The sequence below is a fragment of the Quercus robur genome, chromosome 1, assembly GCF_932294415.1.
Source record: "Quercus robur chromosome 1, dhQueRobu3.1, whole genome shotgun sequence".
NCBI lineage: Eukaryota > Viridiplantae > Streptophyta > Magnoliopsida > Fagales > Fagaceae > Quercus > Quercus robur.
Window position 1 is genome coordinate 16,949,686 of NC_065534.1, and position 17,059 is coordinate 16,966,744.

The 17,059-nt window shown below is 35.0% G+C and overlaps 2 protein-coding genes across 2 annotated transcripts; both read right to left on the minus strand.

Moving 5' to 3' along the window:
* Positions 1-1,023: 1,023 nt before the first annotated feature.
* LOC126724828 (receptor-like protein 46) lies at positions 1,024-3,381 on the minus strand. Its single transcript, XM_050429262.1, has one exon. The coding sequence runs from the start codon at positions 3,379-3,381 to the stop codon at positions 1,024-1,026; it is 2,358 nt and encodes a 785-aa protein (XP_050285219.1).
* Positions 3,382-5,037: 1,656 nt separating this feature from the next.
* Positions 5,038-12,964, minus strand: LOC126723539 (uncharacterized). The gene is made up of 6 exons (XM_050427069.1): positions 12,823-12,964; positions 9,854-10,213; positions 9,258-9,752; positions 6,793-7,251; positions 6,108-6,605; positions 5,038-5,685 (listed from the first exon to the last, which is right to left on the minus strand). The coding sequence occupies exons 2-6, from the start codon at positions 10,202-10,204 to the stop codon at positions 5,122-5,124; spliced, it is 2,367 nt and encodes a 788-aa protein (XP_050283026.1). The 5' UTR covers positions 10,205-10,213; positions 12,823-12,964; the 3' UTR covers positions 5,038-5,121.
* Positions 12,965-17,059: the final 4,095 nt, after the last annotated feature.

Genomic DNA, 17,059 nt, shown 5'->3' on the forward strand with positions numbered 1-17,059 from the left:
TATTAGGCTTTTTGGGCCTAAGTTCATCCATCATTTGGGTAGAGGACCCAAATTGCGTCCTTACAATTACCATCAACAAATCATACAGAACATACCAAAACCATCATCGTTGTTAAATGCATTCTCATTCAGTAAACCTTTGAGGTTTGCAATGGGCTAAGCCACCTTAACCAATTGAGGGAAGTCGGCATCTGTGATGTTAAACATAAAAACATAACTGCAGAATTACCAATCAACAGTTCCAAACAACTTGGTGGAAGTGGAACATTACAACATCATCTGAAGGTCTTGCAATTTCAACCTAAGCCCATTGTTCAAATGTAATCTTGAAGATGAATTGCCAGTATGTACTCCAATAACAAAAGCTATAAGGAACTAGTACCTCAATCTCCAATTTTGTATAAGCTATGATGAAGAGAATAGTTTCTTGTAAACATTTGTAAAATGACTACAGTTTTTATATCTTTTGGCTAAAGAAAAAGAAAAAAAAAAAAAAAAAAAAGTAAAAAGGAATCATACAATGAGAGCGAACAATTTGCGAGGATTTTATATTTGATATCTTTTCAGACTAAGACTTGGTTGTTGTTATTGTTATATCTTATATATTCCTTTTCATTTGCTCTCTCACCTTATTCTACAAATTTAATGACAAATATTTTTTTGGATGAAAAAGCAAGATTTTTTTCAGCATCAATAATCCTACATTAACAAGCAACCACACAACTTGCAACGAGGTGCAAACAAACAAACAAACAAACAAAACCTCTACTTAACAAAAATAGAACAACACTAAGACAATAAGAAATAAGCCTCACTATCTACTATACTACACCAGAAACAATAATCTATAATAATTGTAAAGGGATTCCCCACAAACAACATGACACCCTATTCTAAACAGTGTTCTTAACCTTAGTTTTAGTTGCAAGTCTGCCTCTTACATTTGAATTGAAAACCTTTATAAAGCTAGGATTTTATTATTTGACCATAGACTGCATGCATAACTTGTAAGACAATTGAAATTTATACCCTTTGCCTTCTTTGTTGACTATGGTGATTTGGAGGTTTTACAGGTACACAATAGTCAGTTAGATATAGGATTGCCACAGTTACAAAGAAGGCAACCGCATATCCAATCACTATTCCTTCCCATGAGAACCATGTTTCCTTTCTCTCAACCTCTGGTGGTTTTGTTGATGATGAGTTTTCTGGACATAATACTTGAATTTGCATTCCGCACAATCCACTATTGTTGGCATAAAAGTTAGGATTATTCATTGTATCCATCTGGTTACCAATTGGAATCTTACCCGTGAGCTTGTTGTTACTCACATCCAAAATAGTCAGTTGTAGCAACATTGCTAGTGATTGTGGAATTGAACCTGATAGATTGTTACGTGACAAGTCCAAACCCTCCAGATTTTTTAAATCACCAACACTTGCTGGTATTCTCCCATAAAAATTGTTAAGTGAGACATTGAGAAGCTTTAGAGCCTTCAGCCTTCCTAATGAAGTTGGAATTTTACCAGAAAGTTGGTTCATTGACAAGTCTAACAAAGAGTAGTACTTGAGGTTGTGAAATGATAGACCTTGTTTTGACTTCTTCCAGTTCACTATCATATCATTAATCTTGGGGACAGTGGTGTAATTATTTGTTCCAAAACCATTAAAATATGAAACTCCATCAGGTGTTTCAATCATACCAGCAAGATTTCCAAACTCTTTAGGGATTTCTCCAACAAGATGGTTGCTTGAGAGAAGAATTTGGAGGCTGGTAAGATTGGAAATACAAATAGGGATTGAACCTTCGAGAGAGTTGTTTCTTAAAATTAGACTATGAAGGGTGGAGATTTGGCAGAAAAAGTCAGGCAATTCACCTTTGATTTTGTTGTCATGGATGTCTAGGTGTTCAAGCTTGCTCATATTAGTCAAGTTTCTAGACAATCTACCAGAAAACTTATTTTTTCCCAAAGCTAGGATTATAGTTTCTTGGGAAAATTTGGTTGGAATTTCACCTGAGAATTCATTTGAAGAAAAATCAATGATTTGGAGTTGTACGTTGGAACTAAAATCTGGTAAAGTGCTGCCAGAAAATTTGTTGTTTGACAAGTCCAATAAATAGAGGCCATAAATCTTGGAGATGGATTCAGGAACCTTCCCTGAAAAATTATTTCTAGCCAACGTAAGAATCCCAAGTGTAGTGGCATTACCAATGTTGTTTGGAAGTTCTCCATAAAAGTTGTTTCCAGACAAGGAAAGAGCATATAACTTTGGAGAGTTGAAGAGGCGAGGTGGGAGAGAACCTGTGAGATTGTTATCTGACAAAATTATAGTTCCAACCTCCATTTCAGCAAGCCATTGTGGGAACATTCCTTCTAGCTGGTTCTCACTCAAGTCCAGAATTTCAAGTGTCTTTTGTGTAGAAATCCAGCTTGGAATTTCTCCTGTAAGACCACAAGACCTCATAGACAACTCAGATAGCGTAAACTTTGGCACTATCTCTGCATTGTTATTCCAAGTGAGATTATTTCCTCCAAGAAGAAGGCTCTTCAAACCCTTGATATTGAACAGCTTGTATGGAATATCTCCAATGAGCAAGTTGCTTTCCAAATTAAGTATTTCCAATTTCGTCAAATTCTGTATGGTTGACGGGATTGTACCCGTGAGCTTGTTGCAATTCAAGTCCAAATTGGTCATGTTGGCTAGATTGCTAATATCAACAGGAATTTCCATTGACAATGAATTGTGACTCAAATCCATTGTTTTCAATTCCTTTAAATTCAGAATTGAAGATGGAATTTCCCCAAATAATTTGTTCCTGTGAAGAAACAAATGCTGCAACTTTGTCATATTCCCTATCTCCTTAGGGATATTTCCCTGAAATGAATTTAAACTTATATCAAGGTATTGAAGATGCTTCAAGTGAAAAAGCTGAGAAGGAATGGAGCCATTGAAGCCATTATTCCTCAAATCAAGATGAACCAATTCTGTCAGATTGGCAAAGCCGTCACCTGGCAATTCTCCTTGTATTTGATTCCAGGACATGACAAGGTGCGTCAAGCTTCTAATGCGAAAGAGCGGTGTTAAGATGGTGGAAGACAACACTATGGGCTCCTTCGACCAGATGAGGTCCTCCAGATATAGAGCAACCACATTCCTTGAATGAAAGCGAGAACTACAATTGACCATGTCCCAGTGGCAACAATCTAAGCTGGAATTCCATGATTCTAACAAAACAGGAGGGCTTTTTGGTGAAAAAGAAGTAGTAGCATTGATGAGAGAGGCTTTAAATTGAAGAAGGGCTTGTTTTTGATGTTCAGGACAAGAGAGAGAAGGGGTGAACAAGATGAGAAGTCCAAGTAGTAAGCTGAGTTTTGCCATTGTCGAGTGTTTCTTTCTTCTTCGTTGGGAGGAGTGGGCGGTTGTAGGAGATACATACATACATATATAGATATATATATTAATAGAGGTTCAGTTGGCGCACAACTGATTACTGATCACGGCCATGGTCTTGAAGTTTCTTAGAACGAGTTGGGAAAGAATACATTTGAACGCACTTTAACATGTTGAGGGAGAAACGTGATTCACAGAAGCATATGGTCATGCAGCGCCTCCATTGTCGACAATGAAAAGTTGGGGAGGAGAGTGATTAAAAGAGGTTCAGTTCACATGCAGTACCACCAATCATGATGTACACAAAAGTAGTTTTTGAAAAGGGCGGTACTGTTTCTTTCAAACACAGTGTTTTATTAATATAAAGTGTGAAAGAGTTTCTCCCCCTTTTGGAAAATCTATGGGAAAGGTAAGGCCTCTTCGGCTAGCAGGAGAAATGAATAATGAAACACTATTCTCTTTTTTTTTTTTTTAATTTGCTGACGTCTCTTTTATTGACTAACTTTTCTTCAAAACGTTAAAACCCAGGTCTGAATCTTCTGCCGCCTTCTTTTTTTTCCTCCTCCTTTCTTCTTCTCCCCCTCTCTACGGCTTCAGCAGAAAGGGTATTAAGAGACACGTGTCACAAGTTGAGTGGTGGTACATGATGTGGGACAGGAAATTTGAGACAGAGGATGCGCGTTCATGTACAGGCCTTGTTTTATAGTTGAGAAACAGTAACAACTACCTGTAACTAACTCCAGTAAACTAGGAGATAAATACACAAGTGGACGACTTGTAGTTTAACCTAGAAGATAGATGCAATATTAAATATGACATGTCATATAGCAGCATGAACTCAGATAAGCTTGTATACCACATATCATGCATTATCAAGTTTTTCTCTGTTGATCAGTCCTGATCTGTAGAATATAGGGTCCGTTTGTATTGAACTTATTGTTGCTGAAACTGAAAACTGAAAACTGAAAACACTTTAGTAAAATTATTTTTAAATATGTGAATAGTATCGCGGGACCTATTTTTAATATTTTTTAACCTGTAAACAGTGCCAAACAGTGTATAAATAGTACCAAACAGTGTGTAAACAGTACTCTTGTCCCCCTAAAGTAGAAACGGTGCAGGAAAAAAAAAAAAACAAAAAACGCAAAACGTAGACGCAGGTTTCAGCTGAAACCAAATGGGCACATAATGTCAGCATTCTAAGCTTAAACATGCTCTAAGTTTCTTGCTATGCAGGTCACTCTAAGTTGAGAATTGGAATCGGATAACTATCCTTCTGGTAATCTTTTGATAAACGCATTTATAAGTTACTATTTTGGGTAGAACGGCCCATGTAACGAAAATAAGTGCTGCAAGTGACTGCCTTCTAAGATATAAGAAATTACCCTAGGCTTCGGCTCATCAAAATGAGTCCAATAGGTGTACATCACAAACTGATATGAACTTGTTTTATAAGCACCAAATTGTCCCTAAGCTGTGCTGCACACACACAAAAGTTGCATGCTTTGTTAGAAAGACCTGGTTTTAGCTTCAGACTAATCTAGAAAACCCCCAAGATCTGAATGAATGGGCTATAAATCAATTCATATCCAGTCCCAGCAACCAAAAATCCAATAGGCAAGCCAACAAAAGTGGAGAAAAATCTACGATAGGAAAAATGAATATTTTATTCATGTTCAACCCATTCACAAAATGAGAACTATATATCGACAAAATTAACAAGGCATTCTAATTACCCTGACCACGCAAACGTTTTAATAACCACTTTTTTCTTAACCTCTCATTCAACTTCATGAACATCATCGCCCTCCTCTCATCAAAAGAAAGATATTCACATGCCTCAATAATAAGATCGTCATCAAAGCCAGGTATTGTTTGTACCATTTCAAACAGTTCATCCAAGCACACGGTCTTATTATTTTCCGTCAATGCATCGGCTATTCTACCAATATCTGCAGCCATGGCACTCATCATTTTTAACATAACATCACTTGAACGTCTCCTCTTCAACAGCCGTTTGGAATGAGATGATGAAGAAGGCCTAGCTCTTGTCTGCTGAGATGAACCTTGCATGCCATCACTAGTATCTTCATGTGACATTTCTTCATTAGCAAACATCTGTACCGGGGTTTCAACGTGCTCTTCATCGTTGAAAGAAGAATTGCCTTCAAGTCTAAGTGTGGCACCAGCTTCAAACCAATGTCCATTTGGTGCCTCATTGCCAACTATTATTCGTAAGTCATCATAATTTTCAATAGACCTGGCTCGCAATTGCCTTGCATCCGGATACCTCTGAAATTTGTACACATTAATTAAGTAATGCATGACAAAAAACGAATCTGAAAAGATTAAGAATGTCTTAAAGCAACTGGAGAAAATCATTCTCTAAAGGTGCACTCAGCACTCCATAATCACAATTAGGTTTCAGTTTTTCTTTTACTTAAAAAAAATCAGAAAAAAGAAAAAGGGAGAAACAGAATTTTTGGAATTTAAAAACAACAGGCAAAATAGGCTCATCCAACAACACTCAAGTTTGATCATTTACAAAGATGAGTTTACATCCAAATATTTTTACCGGTGGAGTCCAAGAGACTGAAAAGTGAACTTATCATCATATTTAGAAGTTGCACATTGAACTGCAATGGTGGAACTACATAAATGATTGAAAAAACTGCATCCGAAACACTGAATCTTTGAAGGAACAAAAAATGTACCTTTATGTATTCATTCCAATCAGAGTCAGTAGCAACAACCATCTTATATCTCTCATCCCACTCAAACCCACCATGGGATAGGAGTTCCTTAACAAGTCCATACTGTTTCTTCCATGTCTTCAACCGGTTTCTTATGTTTTCCTTTGTCAAGTCCAACCCAAACTTCTCATTGAGAACTGTAAGAGCAGCCATATAAGCTACAGGCTTAAAATTTTTATCAAGCTTATTTCCCAACATCACTTGCTGGACTAGCAACTGAGTTAAGCATCGATCCATCTCATCTGTCCAAGATATGTACTTTCCTTTATCTTTTGCATTGTCAACCTCATTATAGTACGTTTCCTCAGCAACTACTGCTTCATTCTCAGCAATTAAATCCAAATTATTCTCAGCTAAATTTACTGAGCTTTCAGGTGGATCATTGCAACCAATAATAACACACAACTCCTCATAGTTGTTGATGACTCGTCCTTGAACAGTCCTAGCATCAGGGTTTATCTGTATAAAAACAGTTAAAAATCAAAATCATCCCCCTGTACACATTATGATGAAAAGATCCACATGCAACTTTGTATATGAAATGCTTCTTTTCAATAAGATTCATTAAAAAAGTGCAATAAAGGGTGCAGCCCTAACTTTCTATATGAAGTATTATTATAACAAATTTGTCAAGCATGTTAGGTACCTTGATATATTCATTCCAAGCTGAGTCGTTTGCAATTACCATCTTCCGTCTCTCATCCCATTCAAAGTCCCTCTGATCCAGGAGTTCTTGCAAAATATCATACTGTTTCTTCCATGTTTTGAGACGGTTCCTAACATGATCCTTTGTCAAGTCAAGATGAAATCGTTCCTTTATAGCCAATACAGCCGCTTCATATGCGGCAGGTTTGAATTTATTATCTAATCTATTTTTATTTCCAAGTATCACTTGCTCAACAAGAACTTTGCCAAGGCAGCGATCCATTTCAAATGTCCACCTCACGTTCTTCCCTAGATCTTTTGCCTTTCCACCGCATCGAACAGGGGAGACATCAATAACATCAACAGGCTCTGCAGCCTCATGAGAATCACCAAAGATAATGAACAACTGATCATAGTTTTGAATAAATCGATTGCGGAAAGTCCTGGCATCAGGGTGAGTCTGTAGAGTACATAGAAGACTTAGCAATATGACATGGTCATAGTTAAGCATTACTACAACAGGAGGAAGGACCCAATTTGAATACCAACATAATACATACTTGACATTCATTTTGAGAAAACAGAGATCATTTTTTATCACTAAATTTACATCTGAAAAAGAGAGTTACCAATTTAGCATAATAGAAATCAACTTCAAACTTGGATTTCAAGAACTAGATGCTTTTATATGTCCTGTCAATTGAGCATGTTTCTGAATTGACTAAATGGTTTTTGTCATTGTCTGATTGGTTTATCTCCTTCCCATTTTGTAATAGGATATCATAGTGGCACAATGGCAATTTTATTCTACAGGCAATCAAATTATATGACCTCCTAGATAAACTCTGATTAAATCAACACATTCTGTAATGGATGTCAACTAGGTTATGACAGATGACTGTTTCAGATATAAGATATTACCTTTTCTTTTTTGTTCTTTGGGCTGTTCAGATGATAGGATATTTTTAATAGAGTTTTGGATTAATGATGCTATTTCTTTTGTTGGTGGTAATTACATACGCACTATTGGGTCTTTGAACCCACGACGTTATCCTACACCTTGCTCTTACAACAGAGATACCATCTGAAACAGTCATCTGTTCAGATTATAGAATATTTTCAGGGACTTTCAGATTGATGATACACTTTTATTTTTGGTAATTATACGCGCACAGGTACGTCTTTAACCCACAAACTTATCTAGCATCTTGCTCTTACACGGGAAGGAGGTATGAGCTAGAGCTCTATGGCATTAATGGTACACAAATTAGAAATTGAGTTGCAAGGAAATAGGCTTATACACTTTATTGGTAGTTAGAATGATTTGTACAATAAATTTGAAGTTAGAATGTGATGGGATAATTCAAATTTATTTTTTCTCATCGTTGCTTCACATCCTTTATTTCTCTTGATCTTCAAAAAGAAACTAAATGCAAGCCAAATTTTCTGTGTGTGTGTGTGTTGCTGGGGGGGGTTAGAATTTAGTTTAGTACTACAACATTTTCAATTGCTACATTTTGATCCCCAAAAGTTTGGATTAAAATAAAATGGTTAGGGTTCTGTCCAATGACACATTAACGATTTAATTTTAATCCAAACTTTAGGGGGTCAAAATGTGGCAAATCGAAAATGGTGTAGTACTATGTGATATGATCAAACCAAAGGGGGTAATTTGTAAATGGAAATTTGACCACAAAATAAAAAAATAAATAAAAAATTATTAATTTGGAAGAAACCCTAATGATTTCATTTTATTCCAAACTTTAGGGGGTCAAATGTAGTAGTTGAAAGTTTGTGAACTAAATTGTTATAGGACCAACAAGGAGTAAATTGTAATTTTCCATTTTTTTGGGATTAAAAATAAAGTATTTCCCACTTGAATGAGTTTCTTGACATTGTGTCTAACACACTACCAGAGAATTGCTTTAAGATCTGTGAGGCTCATGGTGAAATTGCCAAGCATTTGGAAATTTCTGCTGAAAGAGCTTTAAGGGGGGTCCTTCAAACTAAAATAACTTTAAGGCAAAAGCTGAAATTTGGAGCTTTTAGAAAAGGTTCTACAATTCACTATTTTTCATTATTTATAAATTCATAATTTTATAATATTATTCACTGTAATTTGCCAAATATTCAAAACGCTAAAGAGCTTTTCAATTAAAACTACATCGCAAAAGCTCTATTTCCTACAGCAAAGTGAGCTCATTGTATGCATGTTTCTCCCTTTCACCATAGTGCTTCATATGTTATCAGCTTTCTTTTTGGTTTTTGCCTTTAAGAAGAGCAAATAATTTGAAACAGTTCATTTGCTACACACAATTATTTGCTACATTATAATTATTATTTAAAAGATATTACATACGCAAATAAGTGTGACCAAAAAATGAGATTTGAAAATTTCAATGAATGAATTCTTAAAAGGTCCCACAAATATCACACCTAAAAGTGTTTGTTCAAAATGAGACATACCTTGACATAGTCATCCCATACTGAATCACTTGCAATGATCATCTTCTGCATTGCATCCCATTTGAAACCACTATGAGAAAGGAGTTCCTTCAAGATCAAATACTGCTTCCTCCAAGTTCTCAGGCGATTTCTAATGTGTTCTTTTGTCAAATCAGGCCCAAATCTTTCATTTAAAGCCAAAACAGCAGCATCGTATGCTTCCCGCTGTAGAATTTTATCTATTTTATGCCCCTTATTCACTTGTTCCACAAGAATCTTACCAAGGCAACGATCCATTTCTTCTGTCCACCTTAAGTTTTTTGTATGCCTGTCATCACTCTGAATCTCAGACACAATGCCTGCATCCACACCCTCCCTACCGACTGTCAAGTCCTCATTAATTTCAGTATCACTATCAGAAATGCTTTCCATTGCTTGATCATTGCCAATAATAATACACAATTCATCATAATTTTCAATGAACTTTGCACGGAACTGCTTGGCATCAGGATGAGCCTGCAGGTAAAATAAGACTATGAAATAATTACAATCAATTAGAATTCAGTATTACCCTGATCAATTGCATAATTATAGCATCATAGTGCATGAATCCACACCTTGCTGTAGTCATTCCAGACAGAATTATCTGCAATAACCATCTTTCGTGTCTCATCCCACTTAAATCCCTTATGAGCAAGGAGTTCCTTTAAGATCCCAAATTGCTTCCTCCATGTTTTTAGCCGATTTCTAATATGTTCTTTTGTCAAATCAAGGCCAAAATTTTCATTTAAGGCTGTAAGTGCTGCTCTGTATGCTGCAGGCTTCAAAGTGCTGTCTATCTTGTTTCCCTTTTTCACTTCCTCAACAAGAATCTCAGTAAGGCAACGGTCCATCTCACTCGTCCATGCCATGTATTTTACCTTGTCCTTAGCATTGTAACTACGAGTCTCATATACTTTATGATACATTCCTTGTTCCTGAAAATTTTCAACCATATAGTAAAAAACATGTTGACATGCTCTGTTAATTGCATCTAAAAGACAAACAATCCTAGGCTGCCAATAAATTCATTCTCATTGATTCTGATTGAACATTGCCTAACATCATATGGCAGGAACACCAACATGTCACACCAGTGGCTGAATGGGCCATTGAAAGGAATTATATGCAATGCATTTTTTTTCTATTTGCTACATTTTCTGGTTTGAAGGGGAATAGTCAAAGGCAAAAGGTGACCTTAAGGCACCAAGGCCTTGCAAAAAGGTGCTAGCTCGATTAAAGCAAGGAGCCAAATTCTAAATATAGTTATATACATATAGAACTTAATCATATGTATCTAATATAATGAAATGTTATAATCAAGTGTTTCTGACATGTTGGCACAACAAAATTAGGTCTATTAATTGATTTCAAAATAGGCTTAAGCCACTTAACACGGTTTAGGCTCTACTAATTAATTGAAACAATAAGTTTTAAAACCAGCTTTATAAATTAATTAAAGGTTTTACAACAACCATCTGTAAATTAACAATCTAACAATATGTTTTACTATAAACTTAAAAATAAATTAAAATTAAAACACACACACAATCTAAGCTAGCGCTCTTTCCTTGCTTGCCTAGGCTCTAAAGGCAAGTGCCTCGGTAAAGGCACCTTTACCGAGGCACTTGCCTTGCCTAAGTGCCTAGGAGATCGCTCGGCTCATCTTTGACTTCCATGAGGGGAATAGACCTACCACGGTACAGACCAAAAGTAATCTTTGGCTGGAAGCATTTCTAGTCAGCACAACAAAACTAAAGATATTTCCCAACCTCCTCAACATCCCTGCTCTTTAATTTCTAGTAATTAAAATCTCAGCTAAAAAACAAGATACAACTCTTGCCTTGAATCAACATATATTTCAGTCAACAATATAAAAATGAATTAAAACTAAAAAAAAAAAAAAAAACCATGAAGAATATGAGACAAGAAATGATAAATTATGCCCCCATAGGAATTAAAAGTTACCATCTCTAATGTTAACTAGTATTATGCAGGTGCAATGCACGCTTAACGAAGAATTATATGTAATTTAAAGAAAATATTTCAATGATATAATTAAGATTGAATGATAAAATAGATAGTAAGAACTAAATATTATAATAGATTATAAAATACTCAAAAAAATAAATAATGAAACTCCATTTAAATTTCTTGAAACTTTTGATAATTGAGTTTTAGACTTTAGTTGGAGTAGTTTTTTAATTTTTCTGAAACCTTGGTAATGAAGTTTCACTTAAAGTAAACTATGCTAATAATGTTAAAAGTACTTATAATGAGCCGCATGACACAACTTGTAGTACTTACATTAAGCCACATGGTGCGAGCATGACGTATAAGATACAACTCACTTACAGGTGCACAATTGACCCTCTGAGTTATTAATGAAATCTTTGTTTATTGGGGAGGACATGCCATTTGGTCAAAAAACTATCGGCATGTATTATGAGACTAAACATTACAGCAAAAGGAGACAATAAGCTCAAAATTAAAGAGATGAAATTCAACTACTCAGATTCATGATGTTGAGCCTATTTAGGCTCAGGTAGAGCTAAATCGTTTTGTTCAAGATATATCATTGATACTTACTAAATAGAGCCTCTTTTAACGACCTAGCTATCTCAAAACCCTTAAACATAAAACTCCATTCAAGAATCCTTCAAGAACTTATCGAGAACCCTATACATCAAATTGGCATCAGAACCCTCTATAATTTCAGTCCTACGTCACTATATACAAACAATCATCTACTCAAACACGCTTTAAACCACTAGCTAAGAATTTCCTTTCCTCCTCAAAGTGAACACCTTCCGAGAAGCTCTTTATATTTGTGTAAGAAACCATAGGTAGCCAGGTTCCATATCATCAACACAACATAATAAAATTACAAATGTACGAGCCCCCCAAAAAAGAGAAACCTCAATCCAACTCCAAGACTAAAGTGCTCAACAATCTCAATATAATTCCTATGTTCCGGCTTTACTGTTGCTATCGCATACAATGTAATTGCTAGCAGCAACAGATTAGTTAGGGTCAGTCACATGTATTCTTTTCTGCAACCACACAATATGTACATTGTTCTTTACCTATTAAATTCAAACTATTTGAATTTATAAATTCATTAACATACACTTAAAAACAAATATAAAAAATATATATAATTAAAAATAAAAATAAAAAGAACTTCATTGTCATGCCTAACAAGCAAACATATACAGTTCAAATTTAAAAATGTAGTAAATGAGTGATATAATGAAGAATTATAAGTTCGTGTTTTTAGTAAACTTTTATAATCACCATTTAGGAAAAGCCACAATGATATAACAAACAAACGGTCCAAACTCGAAACCCTATATATTGTTAAGCTCATTGTAAATAATTTATATATAGAGAGAGATTCACGCAGAGCCTGAAGGCTTAGCAAACCAGTTTTTAGGGAATGATCGCTTAACAAACCGAAAAAAAATAATAAAAATAACGTAACGAATCTATAGAAGTGGAAATTCGAAAACGGAGATTGGAGAGGAAAATGGAGAATAGTGATTACCTGAGAATGCGATGGAGAAAAAGGACGGAACAGTAGTAAGACTTCTTCTCCGCCTCCGTTCTTTTCTTTGTTTCACAGTTTACCTTCTCATGCCAAAATTCCTATTCCTAAATATCCTATGGCTATGTAATTTTTTTTTTTTTTTTTCATGGTTTTTTTTTAATTTATTTTTTGGTGTTCTTTTATTATTATTATTATTATTATTATTTGAGAATGATCTTTTATTACATTTTTTTTTTTTTTTTTTGAGAATCATCTTTTATTACATTTTGTGCACTTGCGATTCACGTGCGTGTATAATACAAAGTAATAGTTTTACGGCACCGATACGATGCAGACACGTGCCTAGGATTATACACTTGGCACAATATTATCGAGCCTAATAGTGGATTTTGAGTTAGGGACGGCGGTGGCGGTGGTGGAGCCACACACGGTAACCACAAAGGTGAAGGGTTTTTTTTTTTTTTTTTAAATTCTTCTTTCATTTTATTTTTTTTTTATTACTAGGATAGTGACTAAGAATTGATTCAATAAATTAAAACACATCGCACAATATTATTGGGTAAGAAGACCTAGGTAACATTGATGTTACTATGTTGATTGAAAAATTTCTTTCCCATGTTAGACACATAATCTCACATGATTAAATGGATTAACTCCCATTAGTGTCTTTAGCAATTAGGGCCATTAGGCTATTGTTTACTAAATAACATTGATGTTACTATGTTGACTGAATAATTTCTTTCCCATGTTAGACACTTAATCCCACATGATTAAATGGATTAACTTCCATTAGTGTCTTTAGCGATTAGGGCCATTAGGCTATTGTTTAATTAAGGAATTCATTAGAGTGGATTCATATCCTATCATATAATTATTGCATCAAATAAAGGCACATTCAAGAAAACTTTATTTCAATGGATTCCAATTATCCCCCATTGTAACTATCAAATTGTTTAAAAAAAAAAACAAAAACAAAAAAAAAAAAACAAAAACACAACAAAACAAAACAAATAAAGTCTCTTTTCTCTCGAAGAAGAGATATAGAAACATAAGAGGAAACTTTTTTTTTTTTTTTTTATATTCAATTATGAAATTAAATAGCAAATCAAATTAAAAATGGAAAGTCAATCACACAGTGAAATCAAATCAAATCATATATGGAAAATATCCAAATAGTGAAATCAAATCAAATCAAGTAAGATGTGATTATTTATCTAAAATAGAAATTATACTTTAACATAATCTAAATGTATGTATATAAAGCTCCATTTTGGAAACTTGAATCTCGGTTCTTGTTTCCCCTACCTCATAAGAACTTATACTTATGAAATAACAATCGCACCATGCCACCTTTGATGTGATGGTCACTTCACACTAAGTTAACAATGAATCTAGGAAATTAATACATCATAGTAGGATAGCAAACAAATCCCCTAAAACCATAAAAAGTTGTCCTTTTGTGCATCATGGTAGAAGGGTGCATATGCATGTTTTAGGTGTGTATTCGAATGCTGTGATAACTACAATCTTACACGGTATATCTAAAGTCAAAGATTAAACTATGGATGTGTCCCCACAAAAATTAAAATTAACATCAACTTAAAAATAAATAAAAACAAACAAATAACCCTTCAAATAGCACATATATGAGTCAAAACATAAAATCAATCACAATCTATGCACAATAATGCATTTGATGATTTGATTTGATCATAAGAATACTTAACCATCGTTCCATGTACATGAGATGCATGATCAAGTTAAAATATCAAAATGCAAATCTTATATGATATGTCTACATGGTGCACGAGATTATTTCATAGGTGACTCCAAAAGATAATGATTTTTCATGTTTCATTACTCATTTATTCGCATGCCTGTACTTTAACCTTTTGATAAAATATTCACTATTTCATGTGAGGAATGCACATGAATTAGGGGTGTCCACAGGTCGGGCCGGGTCGGGTTTGTGCCCAACCCGGAACCGACCCGGACGACTGGCCGGATTTTTCGGTTCGGGTCTTGTCGGTTTCGGGTTTCATCGCCGAAGCCGAAATCTGGCCGGATCCGGCGAGATCTGGCCGAAATCTGGCCAGATTCGACGAGATCTGGCCGAAATATGGCCGGATCCGTCGAGATCTGGCCTAGATTTCGTCGGATAACGTCGAGATCTCGCCGTCTTTGATCTGGTATGCTGAATATTTCGCCGGAAACGTTAAAGGTTTGGAGATTTGGTCTGGGTTGCTTAATATTTCACCGGAAACGTTTAAAGGTATCGGAGATTGGTTTGGGTTGCGTAATATTTCGCCGGAAACGTTAAAGGTATCGGTTCGGGTCGAGTTTCACGGGTTTTGAAATGCAAAACCACCAACCGACCCGCCGGGGGTCGGGTTTGACAGTTCGAAACCCGCGTCCGACCGCCGGAGTCGTCGGATCGGGTGGTGGCGGGTCGGAATCGGGCGGGTTGGCCGGGTTGAGCGGGTCACCGGGTCTGCTGGACACCCCTAACATGAATACTCTCATTAATATTTGACCTAAATGCGCATGGCGGGCATTACTTTCAGAATTATAAGAAAAAGACTGTATCAAGTATCAACTATCAAATATGCCGTTCCCTTCCCAAGTTCTCATTTTATTGGTTGAATTCAAGACATGTCTTTTGATAATTGATAGATCAAAAGTTGTTTTTCTTTTATAGAGAGAGAGAGAATCTAATATGAATTATAAAAGAAAAAGCACTAATAGCTTCTTTCTTTCTTTTTTAAAAGAAAGAAATAAAACATTAATATCACTAAAGTTCATTGGTGGATCATAGTATGAGCTTGGATTCCTCATCATAAGCGCTTGGATTCGAGTCTCACCCATAGGTGGGGCGGGCATGTTTAAATCGAGTGTTTAAAACACTCTTGTGTTTGGCTCATGGGTGGGATGCCCACACAACATTGTAAGAGATGCCATCTCTTTCCTTCAACATTTTTTTTTAATTAAAAAAAAAAAAGAATAAAGCATTAGTTAATTCAACGTACGAAATGAATATTTGTTACATCTGAATTGTCAAAAGCTAATACAAAAGCAAGTTCCGAAAGTGGAATAAAATGGGTTACAAAAGATTCAGCTTGATGTCCTCTTTTCTCCAGATTGTCATTGACAATTGCTACTCTAAACTTGTGCACTCTACTGTAGTCATGAAAGGCTTTGATCCATCACAATATCCTGAGTCAATTTGTTACAAGTATTAGTAATAGTGTTTACCACTTCTCTAAACTTGTGCTCTACATTCTTTTCTTTTCTTTTTCCTTGAAGTTTGAAGAATTTAGGAGATAAACATTGGAACTAAATCAATAACAAGGACACGAATTTTTAAAAAATTATAATATGATACGGCAGATAGGATATTATTATGACATGTGTATGACATGAAGACGATAATAGTACGGCACCCCAAATGAAGTATTCGTGCATCCTAGATGTTACTACAACAAAAGACCACTTGCAAATTCATTAAAAATAAAAAATAAAATCATGAAAGTGTACTAAAGTATATACTTGTATACTTTGAAAATGTATAGTTTTAAAAAGCTGTTCATTAAAACTAAAAAGCAAAAAACTAGTCAATAAGCAAGTCCCAAACGCACCCAACTAATTACCCAATAATAGATGTCTGATACAGATATAATATATAATTCATAAAATAGTGTCTCTGGGTTTAGTTTCTAATCCTAGGATCCGATAGAGGAACCCTGTCTCCAGACCACACAGAAAGCATACTTGTTAAGCAAAATTAAATGGCAGTCACATGTTCAGATCTATAAATACGATATAACTATGAGATTTTTCCATGATCAGTGTCTCACAGCATGTGAGCAAGACCTATTGCAACATGTTTTTGGGACAGAAAGTGTTCATTAGAGTATAATTTGGGACCACATATATGATACATATTAGCAGATGAGGATGAGATCTTGATTGATATGATGGACCAAAAAAATGACTGTTCTAGTCTACAGGGGCAAGCAGGGTTTTAGTGTGAAAAAAAATTAAAAAGAAGAGATTTTTTATTTTTTATTTTATTTTTGACAATATAGTAGTTGATAGTTATTAAACTCAATTAGCAAAGCATGCCTGTATTGTATGAAAAAAAACATTATGATATTCTTTTTGATGGACACATTGAAAAACATTATGAAATGTTACTAGTGAAGCTTTCCTTCTACCAATTATCCACAAAGAGGTG